Here is a 19171-nt window from a genome sequence, read left to right as displayed (position 1 = left end):
ATTTTCAAAACAAGATATTTTACATAATGAAATATAAAAAATTTGGTAATATGTCAGTTCTATTATATCAAAAAAAATATATTTGTATATGGTATACTACATATGGTATTTAATACCATTTACAAAACAGCTTTAGTTAGACTTGACTTCCACATGGTGACACAGAGTCCTACCCTTAAAGATCTGTCTTTATAGAAAACTAGTTTGATAAAGTGTTGGCCTTGTACTTTAATATTTCAAGTGTAAATGAATCATCTCAATTTAAAGTAAAAAAAATTCTGACTACAAGATAAAGTTTTTTTTTTTATTTTAGGTAAAAATTGGACAAGTTATCAAATGTCAAGCACAGCTAGTTAAAGAAGATTTTGTTCTAGTTTCACTGCTTGGACATGCTATAGGTTCTCTTGCATACATTCCTACTCGAAGAGTGAGTATATATTATATTTCTTTGTAAGTTAAAGACTTATCAATAACTGTGTACTACTTTTAAATGTTGCCAGTTAACAAGAAATGGATTTGACTATATTAACAATTGTTGCCAGGCGCATTTTATGTTATTAGGGTAATGGTTGTGTTTGCTGTTGTTAAATCATAGATGATATGTTTTAAGAGTTATGTGTACATGTAGAGTGTTTCCTCTGTGTCAAGTTCTGTTATTTTTTGAGGCAAAACATGTTTTGTGTTTAGAAAGTCCTGTACATTGTTCTTATTCATAGAGGAATAAACTAATTGGGAAACGTTAGTGATTTATAGGTTACAAAATTCAGAAGTTCATGCTAACAGTATAATTTTTTTTATTTAGCACTGTGTGTTTTGATTACTTCAAGATTTCTTTTCATATCATTGCTTGGTATTTATTTCATTCTGACACATTTTTCTATTTATCTAGCATGTAAACGACATAAGAGGAAGACAAGAGTTATACACTATGGGAGAATATTACCATATAGTCATCAAAAGGTATGAAAAGACTTCTGAAATACAAGTGTCCAGTTTATTTGATATTTTTGTGTATCATTTAGTCCTTATTGATTATTTTATGTAGATTTTACTGTCAGATTATTTTAATGGATCCTGGTTGTTAGTTAATTGTCTTTACCTTTAATGATCCTTAAGTGAATCTCTGAACTTTTGTGAATTTATAATTTTACACTTCATTAGTTTAACCCCAGTTTTTTAAAGACAAATACTATCTTATTATGGTAATGATTGCTGCTGGACTTAATATTGGCATTCACTGTTTGTTAGTTGTAACTGGATTATTTAAAAAGGCCAGAGAAAACAACAGTAAACCTTAGCTGTCTTAAATTCTTAGTTATCATATAAAACTATTAAATACAACCTATCCAGTTAGGTTAAAAAAAAAAGAAAATTTGTTTACCATTTCTGTTTTTGATTATTAACTAATTTAATGACAGTTTTTCAAAAACTTATTATTTTATTGTAATTGAATTAAACATAGAGAGTTAGTGTTTTTTATAATACTACTTTAGTACTTTATATTTGTGGCCAGCCAGATATTGATTAAGTAAAATACTATTGATAAAAGATTGAATATATGCTTATACTTTAGGCAGTTTAGATTATTCAAACTTGGTTTTATAATTAACCCATCAGTTATTAGGAATGCAGTTTTTGTTTCTGTTTTAAGGATTTTGGGAGAATACACTATTGGAGTGTTGAAACAGCACGATAAACAAGTTCACTGTATGAAACCAATGGTTTCTGAACACACTACAGATAACAAGCGAAAGACATTAGATGAGGAAAAAACAATTGCTAAGAAAATCAAAGTGGAAGAAGCAAGTACAACAGAAGAAGCAGAACTGAAAGACGAGAAGACCAGAACTTGTCTGGATGCTGATGATAAATTTCTTGCAGATTATCAAAACCTCAGCATTGGTGGGATATATCCTGCTAAGTATGTTTAGTACTAGATAATGGTTTAAAATAATGTGTGTGTGTGTGTGTATGTATATATAGAGGGGGGGTGATGTTACAAAACTTAAAAAAAGATAATGTAAAAGTTCTTGAAGCACTGATTTTTGGAAGTCAAGTCTTGAGAATTAACAAAAAAATTGGAATATTGTGTTGAGTCTAAATTTTTCTTGTGACTAAACATCTTTCAGCCATTTTATAACAGGTTGTTATTATGGCTTCCTGCTTACTTGAAAAATAGAATATGTTTTTAAATAAATATATAAATATAATAGTACTGTCTGTTGTCTGTCCATATAACTACTTTGCAGGGTGTGGATGGATCTTCACCAAATTTGGTATGGAGGTTCATTGGGTCCATGGGGAGATACATACAATTTTCAGTTTTGCATTTTGCAGTTTTTATTTGTGTTCTTGCATTTTTTACCATTACTTTGCACCCTGTTGATGGATCTTCACCAAATTTGGCATGATGGTTTGTTGAGTCCATGTGGAGATGCATGCAAATTTGAGGTTTTGTGTTTTGCAGTTTTTATGGTCATTTTTGCATTTTTTACAATTACATATAAGGGAAACAACTTTTCATATCCAAAGATAACCTTTCATTAATCATGAATATACATAACTTCCATCGAGGGGACGGGTACTCCAGTTAGTCTATATAAATATATATGTGTGTGTACGTTTTTTTAGGAGTTGCGTAGTATGTATCCCACTTCTTGTATGAACCAAATAGGACCCAGTAGTCATTATGTCTGGACTTGGAATGCAAGGGTTCATGATTCATATCACTAAAAATTACCCCACACTTTAGAGCCATAGGTATCCTCTAAAACTTATGGTCAAGTCCCACTAATCAGTCAGAAAAGAATAGATCAAGACTTAACAATCACTTTAGTTCCGTGTAGTCTTTCAGTTCAATATTATAGACAACTATGAGATAGTTCTTATGTAGCTTTGTGTGAATATTCTAAACTGAAACAAACACTTCATTTTTACTTCATAGTTTATTTCAGAATAACTAAATAATTAAAGGAAGTACTATGTTAACGTAACTGAAAAACTTGATTTATTATCTGATATACAGAGTATAATGTGTATGGTTACAATGTTTCACCAGGTTAACATCGAATCATTGTGTACAACAATTACAAACAGAGTATAATATGTATGGTTACAATGTTTCACCAGGTTAACTTGACATCATCAGGTAAAACAGTTACAAACATTATAACCATACATGTTATACAAGGATAACTTATGTGCTTGTTAAGATCATACCAGTGATCGAAATGTTGTACCTGTTTTAAAAACAAATCTTACTTACTGTAAAAGCTGTAACTTGTAATATAATATATTATACTCTGTTTATCCAATGATAAACAAGTTGTTCACTTCATTTCAGAATTTCAATTTAATCACTTAATTTATTAGATATGGAATTTAATACATTTTATATATATATATATATATACACACCTGTATGTCTCTTGTGTTAGTTCCAGATTTAAGGCTATGCAAGTTGCAGAAAAGCAAAGTTTTAACTGAAATTTACAAAAAAACACAAAAATAAAGATCTACAATAATCATCATCAGTTTATTCTTATATTTAATGAATCAGATTTTATTATTACTTTTCTAACTTGGCACAAATTTGCTAATGTACAGCTATCAGACATTTTGAAGTGTAAATGATGTACGTACATACATTCACATTTCATAACAGATATTTTGCTTTTAGTTTGACATGTTAATCACAGTTACTGTAAAAAAAAGTACAAAACTAATTATTCTTTAACACTGAATGCACTGATCTGTAATAACTAATTTGATCATCCATAGAAGGTTTTTTTTTCCATTACTGTAACTGGTGTAAATGTACTGGTGAAGATGGTGTCTAGCATGCATAAATATATCGGTGGAGATGATAAAGGATTAAATGTGATCACACATTCTGGAAGGTTCTATATTTTCATGAGCTCACTTATTTTGGTTCTTCCAAAAATAATGCTTATATGTTTCTGTTTTTCCAAGGTATGAGGTGTAATGTCTGTTCTGAGTTGCAATTTTTTTTTCTTGTTTTCATTTCAGAGTCCAAGCTGTTAAAAAGTTCCAATTAAATATTTTGATCAACGACAAACACTCGGGCAGGGTTCATATCACGGAGATAGCTGACAATTTAGTTGAGGTAAAAAAAACATGTTTCATTTTCTTTACATATATGATCTATATTAAGTTTTTATGTAAGTTGTTGCCTTTTTTATTAAATTGAATGTTAGTAATTAATATTTATTGCAAAAAGCAAATTGTTTTTGTATATTCATGCTTGGAAGTATGTTTATTCAGAAAATCTACTTAACCTGTTCCTACACAATAGCACTTTATGATGACAAAATATGCATGACAGTACCAAATGATGTCAGGTTTTTTAATGTCCTACCTGTTACAGTAGTCAAATATTCATTAAAAAAACGTTTGTTTTATTCAATCATGCATGGAGAGGTTAAGGTGTAAGAATATAAAGCTAATGTTATTGAAATTAATTTATTTAAAGGAATTTTTTGATGTCTATTTTGAAAACAGTATATTGGCTATGAAACATTTGTGGGATATTTATAAATATATATGTAGAAGCTAATAAAGTGTTATTGGATGATACATAGTGGATTATAGGTATGTTTCATTACATATAAAGTGTAGTTTAACTCTGTTGACCTTATAATCACTATGAAAGTATACATACTACAACTATGAAAGTACTTAATGTGTCTTTATGAAATTTTTGATAATGATGGTCCTAGTACGCTAAATAATTTTTATTTACTTAAGTAATGCACCTGTGTATACATAATAACTGGCACAAAGTAAGCAATGCCTTGTAACTATTATAATTTAAATGGCTTTGTAACTAAGAAAAGAGAAGGCTTAAATGAATTCTATTACCTGTTTGATCTGAATGCCACGAGATAGACTTTGAAACTGCAGATGAAATTTACAATACTCTTTACCGAAAACAATGTAGCATTATACATCATTCAATAGATTAAAACTTTGCCTTTCTATTGGTTATAAGTGATATGGTATAAAACATTAGAGAGAATTATTGGCAATTTATGAAAGAGGGGATGTGACAGGTGGGCATGGCAAATGGTTCTGATTTTTTAGTTTATGACTCTGTAAACAAATAAGATTGAATGCTGTAAAAATTAAACTTTGTCTTAGTAATGTATATTATAATGAGTAATATATGTTAATTGCTATACTTAGATAGAAGTAGTAAATAAATTAGAGAAAGGGAAAGACCTAGAGAGCAAATGTCAAAATTCTCATCCTAAGGGAGCTTGAAGATTTTTTAAAATATTTCCTTATAGAATTAAGAACTTAAAACTGAAATAATATTAACATTTGCTTTATTAACTACATTGTGATACATTGATAATAAAGTATTTTATTTAAATTTTGAATGTAACACTGTAAAAGGTTGTGACATGTGCACTTTGACCTACCCATAGTGAGAGGGTTAAAAAAGTGCTCTGTGTAGGATACGAATCCACTTCATTGTAGGTATGTTTTTGTTACATATAAAATATTGTTTAAAAAAGTGCTAGGTGTAGTGTATGAATCCACTGGATTGTAGGTGTGTTTTTGTTACATATAAAATGTTGTTTAAAAAAGTGCTAGGTGTAGTGCATGAATCCACTGGATTGTAGGTGTGTTTTTGTTACATATAAAATGTTGTTTAAAAAAGTGCTAGGTGTAGTGCATGAATCCACTGGATTGTAGGTGTGTTTTTGTTACATATAAAATGTTGTTTAAATACATACTCTGTGTAGGGTACAAATCCACTGGAACAGTTTAAAGTTGGAGATCAGCTGAATGTAAAGATTATTGGCTATCATATAGTAAAGCCTCGTAGGTTTCTGCCCATCACACGTCAGCGAGGTGTACATGTTCCTGAGTGTTCTCTTCGTGCTGTGAATTCAAACTCTACTCATTCTGTAAACAATATGTTTGCTATTGGACAAGAAGTGACAGGTTTTGTGAAGGAGGTAATTACTAACTCGTTATTGTAAGATGTGTATGAGAAACTTAAGAAATTATTTTTGAACATAAAGTGTATTTAACTCCTGTATTCAACATTGTATCCTTCCAAAAAAAGTAAAAAACTTAATAGATCTCGAAATAGAAAGATCAAAACAGTGACAAGTAAATAGATCTTGTTATATTCATTTCTTGAACTTGGACTTTACTCAAGTACAAGATCTGTATAATTATTTAACATTTTGACTTCTCTGTTCGCAGTTTACCAACTCCTGTTTATGGCTGTTACTTAGTCCTCATGTTTGTGGAAAAGTATTCATTCTAAACCTGTCCAACAATCCCAAAGTAAGAAAATCTTGGTCTAATAGAAAAATGATCATTTTTGTTTATATACAACAACTTTTTTAATGAAAGCAATTTCTTACAAAATGCTAGAATTAATATCTGAAAATTCTAAATGCTTAAGTCTAAGACTCAATCTACATCATCTAAAAAAATATTTCTAGATATGGAACTTTTAGATGGCTAAGTAAATTTGAGAAAGCAGTTATGAAATATTAAGAGTTTGTTTTTTTAAATAAATTTTGTGAATAGAATTAATATTTTTGATTAAATATAATGTTATTTAAACCATCAAGATGTGTATTTATATAGAATGAATTTGACACATTTTTACTTTTTAGGTATTACGTGACATTCCAGATCAGTTTCTCCCTGGTCAAGCTTTTAAAGCCATTGTAGTCAACTCTGAAGATGATCATATTGAAGTAGTTAAATTAGGTAAACTTTTTGCATGAACCAAATTGTGAAGAAACATTTACAAAGACTAATATTTTAATCACCAAGTCAAACCTATCCTCTAAGTACTTCCAAAGAGGAACTTAAAGTGAGTTATTAGTGTACTTTATATTGTTTGTTGTTGCAGTGATCTAATTCAGTTCTTTGCATTGACTGTTGTTGCGGTGTTTTACTCTACTACTTTGCACTGTTTGTTGTTTCAGTGTTTCACTCCACTTCTTACTTAAAAGACAACACAGCTGTAAATGTTTTTTCACATTTCTTTGATGTTAGACATCTAAAATCTTGTGAGCATATTGCTATAGATGCCTGTTCGCGTCTCCTTGATGTTAGATATTTGAACTCTCCTGAACATGTAGTTGCAGAGGCCTGTTCGTGTTTTCTTGATTTTAGATAATTCAACTATGCTGACCATGTGACTGTAGATTCCTGTTTGTGTTATCTTGATGTTAGACAACTCAACTATGCTGAACATGTAAATGTAGATTCTTGTTCATGTATCCTTGATGTTAAGTAACTGAAAGCAGCCAAAACTAATGTGCACTAATATTTGTAAACACACAAGCATGTATTTTCTTAAAAAAAATACAACTTGGTTTGTCAGTGTCTGTTGGTGATATCAATATGTATGTCAGACAAGAGAGGATTTCATAACTTATCAAACAAATTATTGATGTTTTTGGTCGAGTTTCAGGTTCAGGCAATAACATCTGAAAATCACTAGTTCTGGCATGGTGGTCACATGGACTAACAATTTAGATTTTTTTGTGGACAGTCACAGTGTTAAACATTTTATAGTCTGTTATGTAGTTATGATATATCTATCCTAACAAGACTATGGTTTTTTGTGGACAGTGAAAGTTTTAACTATGTTATGGTCTGATATGCAGTTATGATATGTTTAGCCTAACAAGACTGTGGTTTTGGAGGACAGTGAAAGGTTTAACTGTTTTGTGGCCTGTTGTGGTATATGTGGACTAACAGGAATTTAGGGGTTTTATGGATAATAATGGATATTACCTCTAAAATCTGTAAATTTACGACTTGATGAATATGGTGTTTTTTAGGGGGGGGCAAATAAAGATACCTGCCTGCACATTATTGATTTAAAATTGCTGAGAAATTAAAAAAAAATTGGTTAATTAACTGATACTTTTTTTCAGGATATGATATATATTTTCCCAAATTAAATTATGCTTTGTTTATCTTTGCTCTCTCTATATCAAAAAACATTTTGTATCCTTTCGCATAATAGAAGTTGTAGCTACTTTTTTTGATGTTTGCTAATGAAGGAACTGGTAATTATTGAGCTATTTAATGAAAAATCCATTTGTAATTTTAGTAATTTTTCACAATGACTATATTTTTTTTAATCCTTATTGATAAACTTCATAAAATTTGTGGAAACACATCTCAGGCCATCCACGTACGTATGTGGTTTTGTGGGTCACAGTGTAACCAATAAATGCGTATCAGAAATATTGGGTACTATATTTTTTTTGTAATTCAGTTTGGGAGCAAAGGTAGTTGTAGAATAACTTAAATAAAGTCAAGTTCCTATCTACCAAATTTTGGTTATAGTTCTTTTAGAAAATAAAGTAATACATTTGAGGTAGTTTGTACCAAATGAGGTATACTTACACTATGACCAGTGTTAAAAAGTGCCAAATATCATACATTAAATATAAGGTTTTATTGTTTTATTAACTATGATATTAATTTATGATTATTAATATAAAAAATAAAAAGTATTTTTTAAATTTTGCATTTATATATATTAACTTCCTTTTAATTTTTCTTTAAAAAATATCATAACATTTAAAAAATTCCAGGGCTTCATAAACCTGACATTGGTCAGGTTGTTATGGGTCAAGTTGTTAGTGCTCGAGCCATTATGGGAGTATTGGTGAGGTTACCATATCGCTATCGGGGAGTTGTGGAGTTGACAAACCTTCGTGATGACTACAGGCCAGCCTCTTCTGTTCTTAGTAGCTTTCTATCTCAGAAGTTTATACGTTGTTATGTTCTTGGGGTTGATCATGAAACGAAGCAATGCCAGTTATCTGCTCGAGCATCCAGGTTATAGCTTTTTTTATCATCTTCACATATTATGATTTGAAAATTATGAATTTAATGTAAACTTTATAGTCTTGTCAGAAAATAGAAACCTGAAATAAAAAACAATGTACAAAACCTTTGATTAACATAAATCAAAATTATGGTCTCAAGCCTATTTTTAGTGTAATTTCATATGTATTGGAAGAACATGAAGGAGTTAAACAAGAAAATGTTCATTACTGAGTTTTATTGAATTTAATTTAAATTAGAAAGGTGTAAAAAAATGTTGCTTCTGGGAAATGAAACAATATTTTTTCTGATCACATAAGCTTATGAGTAACTGAAGTATTATTACTAAACAGATTGCTAACTACTACTCAATTTGATTTAACTCCCAAATTAATAACTTTTTATATGGTTCACTACTAATATAGTACATGAAATTTGGCAGAAACATTGATAAACTGTTATGATATGTTTAGCCTAACAAGACTTATCATCCTGTGTAATTAATAAGTGATTAGATGTACATCCTCACTTGTATCAGACATCAACCTGACAAAAATATAGTTGATTTATCATCCTGGTTAATTAATAATAGTGACTATATGTACATCCTCACTTGTATCAGACATCAACCTGACAAAATATAGTTGATTTATCATCCTGGGTAATTAATAATAGTGACTATATGTACATCCTCACTTGTATCAGACATCAATTTGACAAAAATATAGTTGATTTATCATCCTGGGTAATTAATAAGTGATTAGATGTTCCTCCTCACTTGTATCAGACATCAACCTGACAAAAATATAGTTGATTTATCATACTGGGTAATTAATAAGTGATTAGATGTTCCTCCTCACTTGTATCAGACATCAATCTGACAAAAATATAGCTGATTTATCATCCTGGGTAATTAATAATAGTGACTATATGTACATCCTCACTTGTATCAGACATCAATCTGACAAAAATATAGTTGATTTATCATCCTGGGTAATTAATAATAGTGACTATATGTACATCCTCACTTATATAAAACCAAGATTTTTTTTTCAAATCTGCCATCCTGTTTACTATACTATAGTAATTAGATGTACCCTGTCCATAGCCAAGCTATTTGATATGTAGATGTTTCTACTTTTGCTGACATTTTCCATGACCTTTTTTCTGTAATGTTTCACATGGACCCACAAAAAGTGTGATGCATAAATAGCTTTGAAGAATGTGTTTTAAAAACATGTGGGATCCATTAGTAAATGTAAGATTTAAAAAGTTTGTTTAACTAGCATAACATGAGTTATTTGATATGTTTCTGTGTCCTTTACAAATATTCTGGGTCATACGATATCTCAAGAGTTTAATTACAACTATTTGTGGCTATAGAGTGAGGAATAATAAGTAGCTTTGCAGTAGAAATATGATTTAGTATTCAATGACAACTATTTGACCCAGGTTATATACTCAATTACAGTTGGATGATATTTACATTACTGAAATTGAAATAATCTTCAACAGTGATGTGTCAACTAAATTGTAGTTTATGCATCTCAATAAAACTCCATATTAAGCCAGTAGGGAAAGATTTAATTAAGATTAGGATCTTGAACATTGACATGTAACATCATACTAAACAGATCTTTTTTGTTCGTCTTACGCTTTATACACCTAAAGACTGCATCAGATCAACTTAAAATATATATAAGAAATTCTATATAACAGGAGCAGTTGCACTTTCATGCTACTACTGTAAATGTTTTCTTTATTGTGTGAGATTGATTGTTTCAATAATTTGTTATGGTATTTAAAGGTATTTCTCACTGTAGTCCTTTTGTTTTACAAAAATTTCAGACTGAAGAAGGTGGAGGTTATTGTTGATCCTGAAGTGAAGTCAATTTCTGATCTCAGCGAAGGTCAGGTTTTGAGAGGTTTTGTGACATCAGTGACGAAGAGAGGTGTTACACTTGCTCTAGGAACGGGAGTAAGAGGAACAATTCCTAAAAAATACTTCCCTAAAAATCTTAATATAGACTTGAAAGCATTTCTACCATTAGGGTCAGTTTTGAAGGTAAAAGTAATTACAATCAGTGAAATGGAAAACGTTGTGTTATCGTATGTTGACAGCTTTACAGCTAGTAGCACTAAAACTGAGCCATTTGGTGATAAAATAGTTATTGGTGAGTCACAGAATGAAAGAACTGTTGATGTAGGAAGTGAACACATTGGCTCAGAATATTTGGACAAGAAAGAGAAAAGTCAGCCAGCTGCTGCTAAAAGAAAGAAAACAAGAAAGGTAATAAAGATAACTGTATTGAATGTATTTACAAAGAGGTTGTGACAATTAGATATCAGTCATTGTCAGGGTTATATGGTCATCTTAAGTTTATATATTAATTAGTTCCTCTGTTACAGTATTCTAGGTCTTTTTAGAAGGCTGTTGCACTATTCAGTTGTCTTGGCTATCCTCCCAGAGGACTTAAATCAACTATTTGAATGTTTTTAAGAGGGTTTTGCTGATTTCTACACTAAGTTTACTGAGTATATTATCAGTTAACTGGATGTGGAAGTCTTCTTTTATCATTCTTTTTCTTGTTTGTAGTTCACATCCTATTATTTTAGTATTATTCCATTTTATCATATGATTTTTAGCATAATGGATTACTACAGCTAGGTCAGTATAACATAGTATTTTGTTATGCTCCAAATTTCAGAACTTTATTTCTCCAGTTTCATGGAGTCAATATGCACAAAAAGTATTGTAAATGTTATTTTCAGAGAGACATTTGACATTGGGAAATATAACTGTTTGTGTAATTTTCTTTCTGCTTAATCTTGATGCTTATCTTTTTTATTTTATTCTTTATCGAGTATTCATGGTATCCATTGTTAATTAGAGTTGTAGTAATGTATTTTTCTTTGTTCTTCTTATTGTCTTCTGTATTATAAATGTTGTTCATTTTGGAGATTAGAAAGTTTATGATGCCTTGTTTTCACTGCTGGGGTGGGGTGATTTATAGTCAGGGTATTTACCAGTACATGTGGGCTTCTTGTAAATTCCAGAATTTTGTGAGTTATATGTGTCTTGGCAACTTTACTATCTAGAATGAATGGTGGATAGCCCACCAGTTTTTTCTAACGAGAGGATCAAGGATTGAATTCCAGCTCTACTACTACATACAATTTCCTCAACTTTCCTGAAGATGGCAGCAGATTATCAGTCAAATCAAAGAATATAAACTAATTACTAATTAGTAATACAATAAAACCAATGAGTATCTAATTGATAATTAGCTTTAGATTATCACGTAGCTTACTAACCGTGATAGTGAAGGGTAAATTAAAATGTTTACACCTTAGTTTAAGTATAAATGTGTAGTACATTTTGTTAGTAAACTGTTATCTTGTATCATATATTTATTAAATCATTAATAATAAAAATTAAATATCATGGTGTCTTAGCTAAATTTTATTTTCATTTATGAGGTATTTATAAGTGTAAGTTGAACTGTTACTACTGGACTTGAACAAGAATGTTTATATTGAAAATTGTAATTTTTGAAGGTAAGATATTATTGAGTCAGGTATAATTGTTAATAGTAGTTTGTATGTGCATCAAATTAACCAAAATTGATATGCTTGTGTTGGATGTTTTAATAATAAATTCAGTTATTTGGGAAAACAGGTTTTAGAAGGTTTAACTCTATCTAAAGTGTCTGGTAGTATTCATTTGATGCACCTTTTGTATGGTTTGTTTTATTGCATTACAAAAAAAACTTGTGGATGAAATAGGTTACAACTTGAGATTAATTTTTCACAGATTATGTAGCTTCTGCACATAAAGTATATTTATCAAATTCACAATTCATTGTGATATGCCCTTTTTAAGAAACAGTTACAAATGCTTATGTTTGTTGAAGATTTCATTTACTGATTTTTTATGTCTTCCTTCATTCTTGTAAACTTTCCTATAAAGTTTTTATTTTATGAAACTGTAAATTTTATTTTTGTTTTGATTTGAAAACATCGCATGCAGTTTCACTCTGTTTACAATCACTGCTGTGCAATTAAAAAGTAATTTTTTTACCATAATAATTATAAGTAAGGCAACTTTTTAAAAATTGTGAATCCAGAGGTTTCATTTAATATGGCCCGGCATGGCCAGGTGGTTAAGGCACTCGACTCGCAATCTGAGGGTCACGGGTTCGAATTCCTGTCACACTAAACATGCTCGCCCTTTCAGCTGTGGGGGCATTATAATGTGATGGTCAATCCCACTATTTGTTGGTAAAAGAGTAGCCCAAGAGTTGGCGGTGGGTGGTGATGAGTAGCTGCCTTCCCTCTAGTCTTACACTGCTAAATTAGGGACGGCCAATGCAGATAGCCCTCATGTAGCTTTGCGCGAAATTCAAAAACAAACAAACAATCATTTAATATATATAATAAGTTTTAAAACATGTTATATAAGCGTGTGCAAAATATGTATATTTTACTATTATTTTCAGTAGTTTTATTTTCCCATACAAGCAGTTACTCAGGCCTGTAATGTCTAATGTAAACTCAGTCTAACAAACATTGGCATTGTTGGTGAAATTAAACTTGACATGGTCAAGTGCAAAATAACTTAACTAAATCTACCTCATCTTTTTCCACACAAAAAAAACAGTTCTTTCCTATTATTCTGCACCATTGTACTTCAGATGAAGTATTAAATAATAAAACAAACTGTACCACTGTAATTGTTGCAGAATTAGCTCACAAGCATATTTTCTTCTAGCAACATCTTAACAAGCTATGTTTTTATCATATTGTTTCAATATTTATGAGAATCTTCACTGAACTGGAAGCTATGTTGGCTTATACAGCTGAAAAGTATGGAAAAATTTTCACTACATGTTTAGATCACTAGCCTGTGACTTTTCAAAGCTTAGGTATAGGTAATTACATCAAACCATTGTGTTCAAAACTATTATAACTTTCCTTCTAGGATCTATGAGTACCGTATTATGTTCATAAAAAAACTCGGGAAGTTCACAAACACAATTGTTTTTATTTGGAGCTTTGAAAGCTTTTTCAGAATAAAATTTGTGATTTTTTACATTTTCTAATGCATAAAATTAAATAATTAAAACTTTTTTTTTTTTTACTAAATCAATTTCTACTCTAAAGTACTTAATAAAAAGTGTGAAAGAAAAACAAAATTCATTTTCCATGTCTTTTAAAATTCAATAGTCAAATTTTGCTTCCAGGTTAGGTTACGCCGCCTATCCAGGCACCATAGAGATATTAAGCTATTATTGTTTCTTTTTTCTTTATATAATAGGATTACTATAACCTGAGTTTTCTCTATCAAATTTAAGTGCTTCTTCATGTAATCATTAAAATTCAGTATATTATGTAAATGTTTATTTTGATGAATTTATGTAAGTATATATATATATATTATTCTCTGTTAAACAGCTTGTAAAAACGGTAGTCCCAGATCAAGTAAGAACAACACGAGATGAGACACTCGGAGATCACCAAGACAATGGTACAATGCAAAGACTACAAGTATCGGAAGGTTTTGTCTGGGATGTAGAAGGTCCTATTAACCTCTCTTCCCTAATTGCAAAAAGTACTGTAATTTCTAGTAGTGACAGTGATGAGGAAGAAGAGAAAAAGAAGTAAGGAGAAGGAAAACAAAAAACAGAAACGGGAAGAGGAACAGAAAGAAGAAGAAGAACTTTTTAAGGTGTGTGTTGTCTTTGATTGTTTTAAAGTTATCTTTGAAAGGAAAAGCGTTTTTTTGGCATCTATTTTTTTTGTGATGAATTCAAAGCCTTTCCTACAGAGCATGTGGTTTTTGGCTATTCTGTATTCACACTAACTACAAATTATTAATTTTTCTGTTCATCAGCTTAGAACTTGCTTTTGATTTTACATATGAATGTAGTACAGAATGCAATGTATTGAATAGTAAATTTTCTTAATGTACTACTACAGCATGCTAAAAGTTTAAATTGATAAAAACAGCATAATGTTCAATTTTTGCTGTTTAGTAAGATTTCTTTTTTCTTCTTAGATGCATTGTTTGTTATGGTAATTATTTGTTCTCAATTTCATCATCGATGGCACTGTTTGGAGAAATCAAATTATGAAAACATATAAATTAGTTTAATCTTTTATCACCTAGTTTAGTTATCATGATCTAATGAAATTCTAGTAGTATGACAGTATGATAGTTTATGGAATGTCATCACTTCTTGTAATTTACCATTAGAATCTAGTAGAAATAAAAATGAACATTAATAAAACATTATATCCTTTCTGGTTGTTCAAAATTCACAATTTTGTCTTTAATACAAATTGAATACTTTGTTACTTTAAATGAATTTTAGGCAGTGTATGATATAGGTTGTACTGTATTTGAAGTTTTATGTGTTCCATGAGGTTGAAGGTTAAGAATGAATGATATTTCAGTCTTTGTGAGGAGTTTGTAAAAATTTCAAATCTGGTACTATGTTTTAATAGAAACAAAGCTTTGTTCATTTACTACAAAAATAATTAAAAGTAGAAATTGAAATGTTTGTTTAAATTTGGTTTAGCTAATCAGAACCTTGGGCCTTGTCTCAGAGTTGTGGGACAATAATCTGTTGAGTGGCAGATTTTCTGTGGCTATCCATTTTTTTAACATTTCGTACAGTGGTTTTTGTAAAACACAGTTTCACAGGGGATAGTTAATTTTCCATTGTGCTCATCCAGTTTTTGCATTTTCTATGAGCAGGATTGAACCCGGAATTTTTCACATTCTAGATAAATATTTTTAACTCAAAATATTGTATTCTTTCCCTGTCACAAACATGGCTTAACCTTGTACCCAGTATTTCTGTGATAATCTAATTTTTTTATTTCCTCAGCTTGACATTGCCCACGAGACCTCTTACACAGTGGACTGAATTTGGTAACTTTTCACAAGAGGGATGCAGTATTTGCAAGAGTTATATGATCTTAACACAAAAACCTAATTAGCTGAATGAGTTTGGTAATTTGCACAGGAAGTATATAGGAATTACAAGATTCATGTGAAGTCAACACAAAAATGTAATTACTAGTAGATTGAGTTTGGGAACTTGCACACGAAGCATGCAGGATTACAAAATTTATATAATCTTAACACAAAAATTTAATTATGCTTGTAGATTGAATTTGGAAAGTCACACAATAACCGTGTAGGAATTACAAGATTTACATGACCTAGACACAAAGATTGAAAGTAACCCTACTATCTTGTGTTAGTAAGGCACTTTTGAACTATCACATTTTTCCTTTCCCACAGAGAAGGCCCATCCTTGGACCTTGTCTCAGAGTTGTGGGACAATAATGTGTTGACTGGCAGATTTTCAGTGGCTATCCATTTTTTTAAATTTCTTTAACTCGGTATAGAACCTTAGCCCTCTTGCATGCCAGATGAGACAAAGTGCTTTATCAACTGACCCTAAAGGGTTGATCCAAAATAGTAATTAATAATTAGACACTTTTTAACAACTCAAAGTATTACACTAGACACATTAAAAGTAGAAACCAAAGTTTAGCCAATCAGAAATAAAACTATTGTAAGGTTTTATAGAGAGGCAATATGTGAAGTCACAAATACCCTACCAAACTTTGTTAAGGTGATGTCATGGGCACAATGAAAAATAAGATAATTTTATCTGTCATAGTTAACCCATTTTTTAAAATTTTGCCTTCCTTTGAGCTGTTTATAAACAGAAATAAACCATTTTCCTTTTTTAATGTTACAATGATGTCATCAAAAAGGATTTGACACAAATAAAGTTTTTAACAGATAGTGCTACATTTCTATATTGTCATTGTTCTCATTATCAATTTTAATAATTTTCTTGTTTTTATTTTATAAAGTTTTTGTTATTGAAAAAAGTTTCATTCTACAAATATTTATTTCCAGACAGAACGTATGTTGATGAATGAAGAAAGAGAACCAGACACAGTGGAAGATTTTGATCGACTCGTGCTATCCTCACCAAACAGTTCCATTGTTTGGCTGAGATACATGGCCTTCCATTTGCAACAAGCAGAAATTGATAAAGCTCGGGCTGTTGCAGAAAATGCATTAAAAACAATTTCTTTTAGGTTTGAATTTGATTTTTATTTTAGATTTGAATCTAGTTAAAACTAACAACAAGGGACCATGGTTTGTGGGTCTAAGTTTACTGAATAGCAGCTTAAGCATATCTAACTGATTTATTTTTTTTTGTGTGTGTGTTTCATATTTTGTGTATGTATCATTATGTTAATTTTCATAAGTTATCTATTTGTTTATTTTGTTTAACCTAGAGGATATTTAATGAATTTGTAGTGTTTTTAAAAAAGATTGAGATATATGTTATTACTTTAGAAAGGGATACAAACTTGCTGTGGTTATTATGAAAGGAAGATAGTGAGTCTTTTAACTTTTGAGAGTTTTACATTTACCCTCTAACAAGACTATTGATAGATATTGATAGATTAATAGCTTAACCAGTGAGACTTCTATCAGCTTTTTAAACACATTTTTATAAGCTATATGCACCAAATTCCTTGTGGGTTTCTGATCTTGTTAGTTGCAGGGTCCCTGATAACATATGAGTCATAAAAAATATTTGAAAATCCCATCAGTAATTTAGTTAATCCAACTTGTTACTACTGGGATCCTCTATGCATTTTACAAAGAAAATAAATGATTTGGCTAAATTTTTTTGGTCAGTTCTTTATACTGAGTATTGTAAGAGACTAAAACAAAACTACTTAAAAATGGTGCAGAATGTGAGCTCTACTGTCTTTCTTTTTGGTTTTGTAATTTGTAGAGTAGCATGATTAGATAGCAAGTAAGGCCATGATGTCAGAATTTTTTTCCCATTTTTATATGCTTTAAATTTAAGTGATTAAACAGATTTTTTGAAGAACTTATCGGTATTAATTTTTGCAGACATTTATTTTTACTTAGAATTTTATATTATGAAATATCTCACTTAAAGCTTGAGAGTGATGTTGATGTCTAAAACTTTCACAGAGAAGAGCAGGAGAAGCTAAATGTGTGGGCTGGTTTCTTGAATCTTGAAAATCTCTATGGGACACAAGAGTCATTAATGGCAGTTTTTCAGAGAGCATTGCAGCAGAATGAACCCATCAGAGTCTTCAACCATCTTGTCAACATATATATGAATTCTAACAAAACAGAGGTAATTGTTGGATGAATCATTTTAGTTCAGGAAATTAACTTTCATGGTGTTTCAAATAACTAATGTTCAAGTCTGTTTGGAGTTAATTCTTTTCTTATTTATAATTAACTTAGAAGATTCCATATCATTAGATGGTTTCCAAATAATGTAATATAGAACTTACCAACCAGTATAAAAATAGAGTAGGTTGAATTGAATATCATAAATCTTGCAAATGTTCTTCTTGGGCATGCCGTTTTTAGCTAACTTCAAAGTATAACATGTTTTAGAGACAAAACATTTGGTGAGGTTTTTTATTTTACTTCTGGTTGACTTGAATGTTCTTTTTACATCGAGCAAATAAATTACTGCAAATAAATTAAGAAATGTGAAGAAGTGCAATAAAAATAAAGATTTAGGTTGTTAGCTTTGTTGTGAAGAGATAAAATGAAGAAAAGTTATAATTTAGTGATTTATGCTTTTATATAAGTGCATAGTTTGAAATTTTCTTGTATCTTGTTAAATGTCCTTAGGAAGTGGAACAACTTTATAACACAATGGTAAAAAGGTTCCGTCAAAATAAAGAAACATGGATCAACTTTGGTACATTCTACATGAAAACTGGACGTCCAGAATCAGCTCGCAAGTTGATGCAACGCAGTCTAAAGAGCTTAGACAAAAGAGATCGTGAGTACAGCCCATTGCAATTTATCCTCGTTTGTAACAAAGGATAAGAATTTGTGCTTCTATTTTTTTCTCTTAATGTAACAAACATTAAAAGTGCAATAAAAATACATAAAGATACTTTGGTGCTGATTGATTAAGAAATGTGGAATTACATAAGGAACAGATATACACACACTTATTGACGTTTATTTATATAGATAGTTATTAAAAAATGATTATAACATTTTTTTGGATAATGTGAATATTCTAGGATTCCTGAAGCCTCACATGTAGATGAATGATGGACAGTTATTTACAAAACTTTTTTTTTTACTTTTGAATCATAAAGGCCCCCTCACATTTGACTTTAAAAATATCTAAAGATATAAATCTATAATAATTGGTAAATTAATGTGTAATTTCTAATGTTAACTTATGACTTTAGTGAATACAAAACATTTAACTAT

The 19171-nt window shown here is 30.1% G+C and overlaps 1 protein-coding gene across 1 annotated transcript in view; it reads left to right on the top strand.

The window, feature by feature from the left end:
- Positions 1–19171, top strand: part of LOC106460612 (protein RRP5 homolog) — an 84074-nt gene that overhangs the window by 55411 nt on the left and 9492 nt on the right. Inside the window, 14 exon segments of the mRNA XM_013920333.2 lie at positions 314–427; positions 890–960; positions 1652–1921; positions 4030–4126; positions 5772–5987; positions 6241–6324; positions 6663–6759; positions 8610–8856; positions 10693–11134; positions 14299–14495; positions 14497–14572; positions 16787–16971; positions 17891–18059; positions 18572–18725. Of these exon segments, the coding sequence (XP_013775787.1) occupies positions 314–427; positions 890–960; positions 1652–1921; positions 4030–4126; positions 5772–5987; positions 6241–6324; positions 6663–6759; positions 8610–8856; positions 10693–11134; positions 14299–14495; positions 14497–14572; positions 16787–16971; positions 17891–18059; positions 18572–18725 (2419 nt within the window).

The sequence above is a fragment of the Limulus polyphemus genome, unplaced genomic scaffold (assembly GCF_000517525.1).
Source record: "Limulus polyphemus unplaced genomic scaffold, Limulus_polyphemus-2.1.2 Scaffold804, whole genome shotgun sequence".
NCBI lineage: Eukaryota > Metazoa > Arthropoda > Merostomata > Xiphosura > Limulidae > Limulus > Limulus polyphemus.
This window is presented reverse-complemented; position numbering and strand designations above follow the sequence as displayed.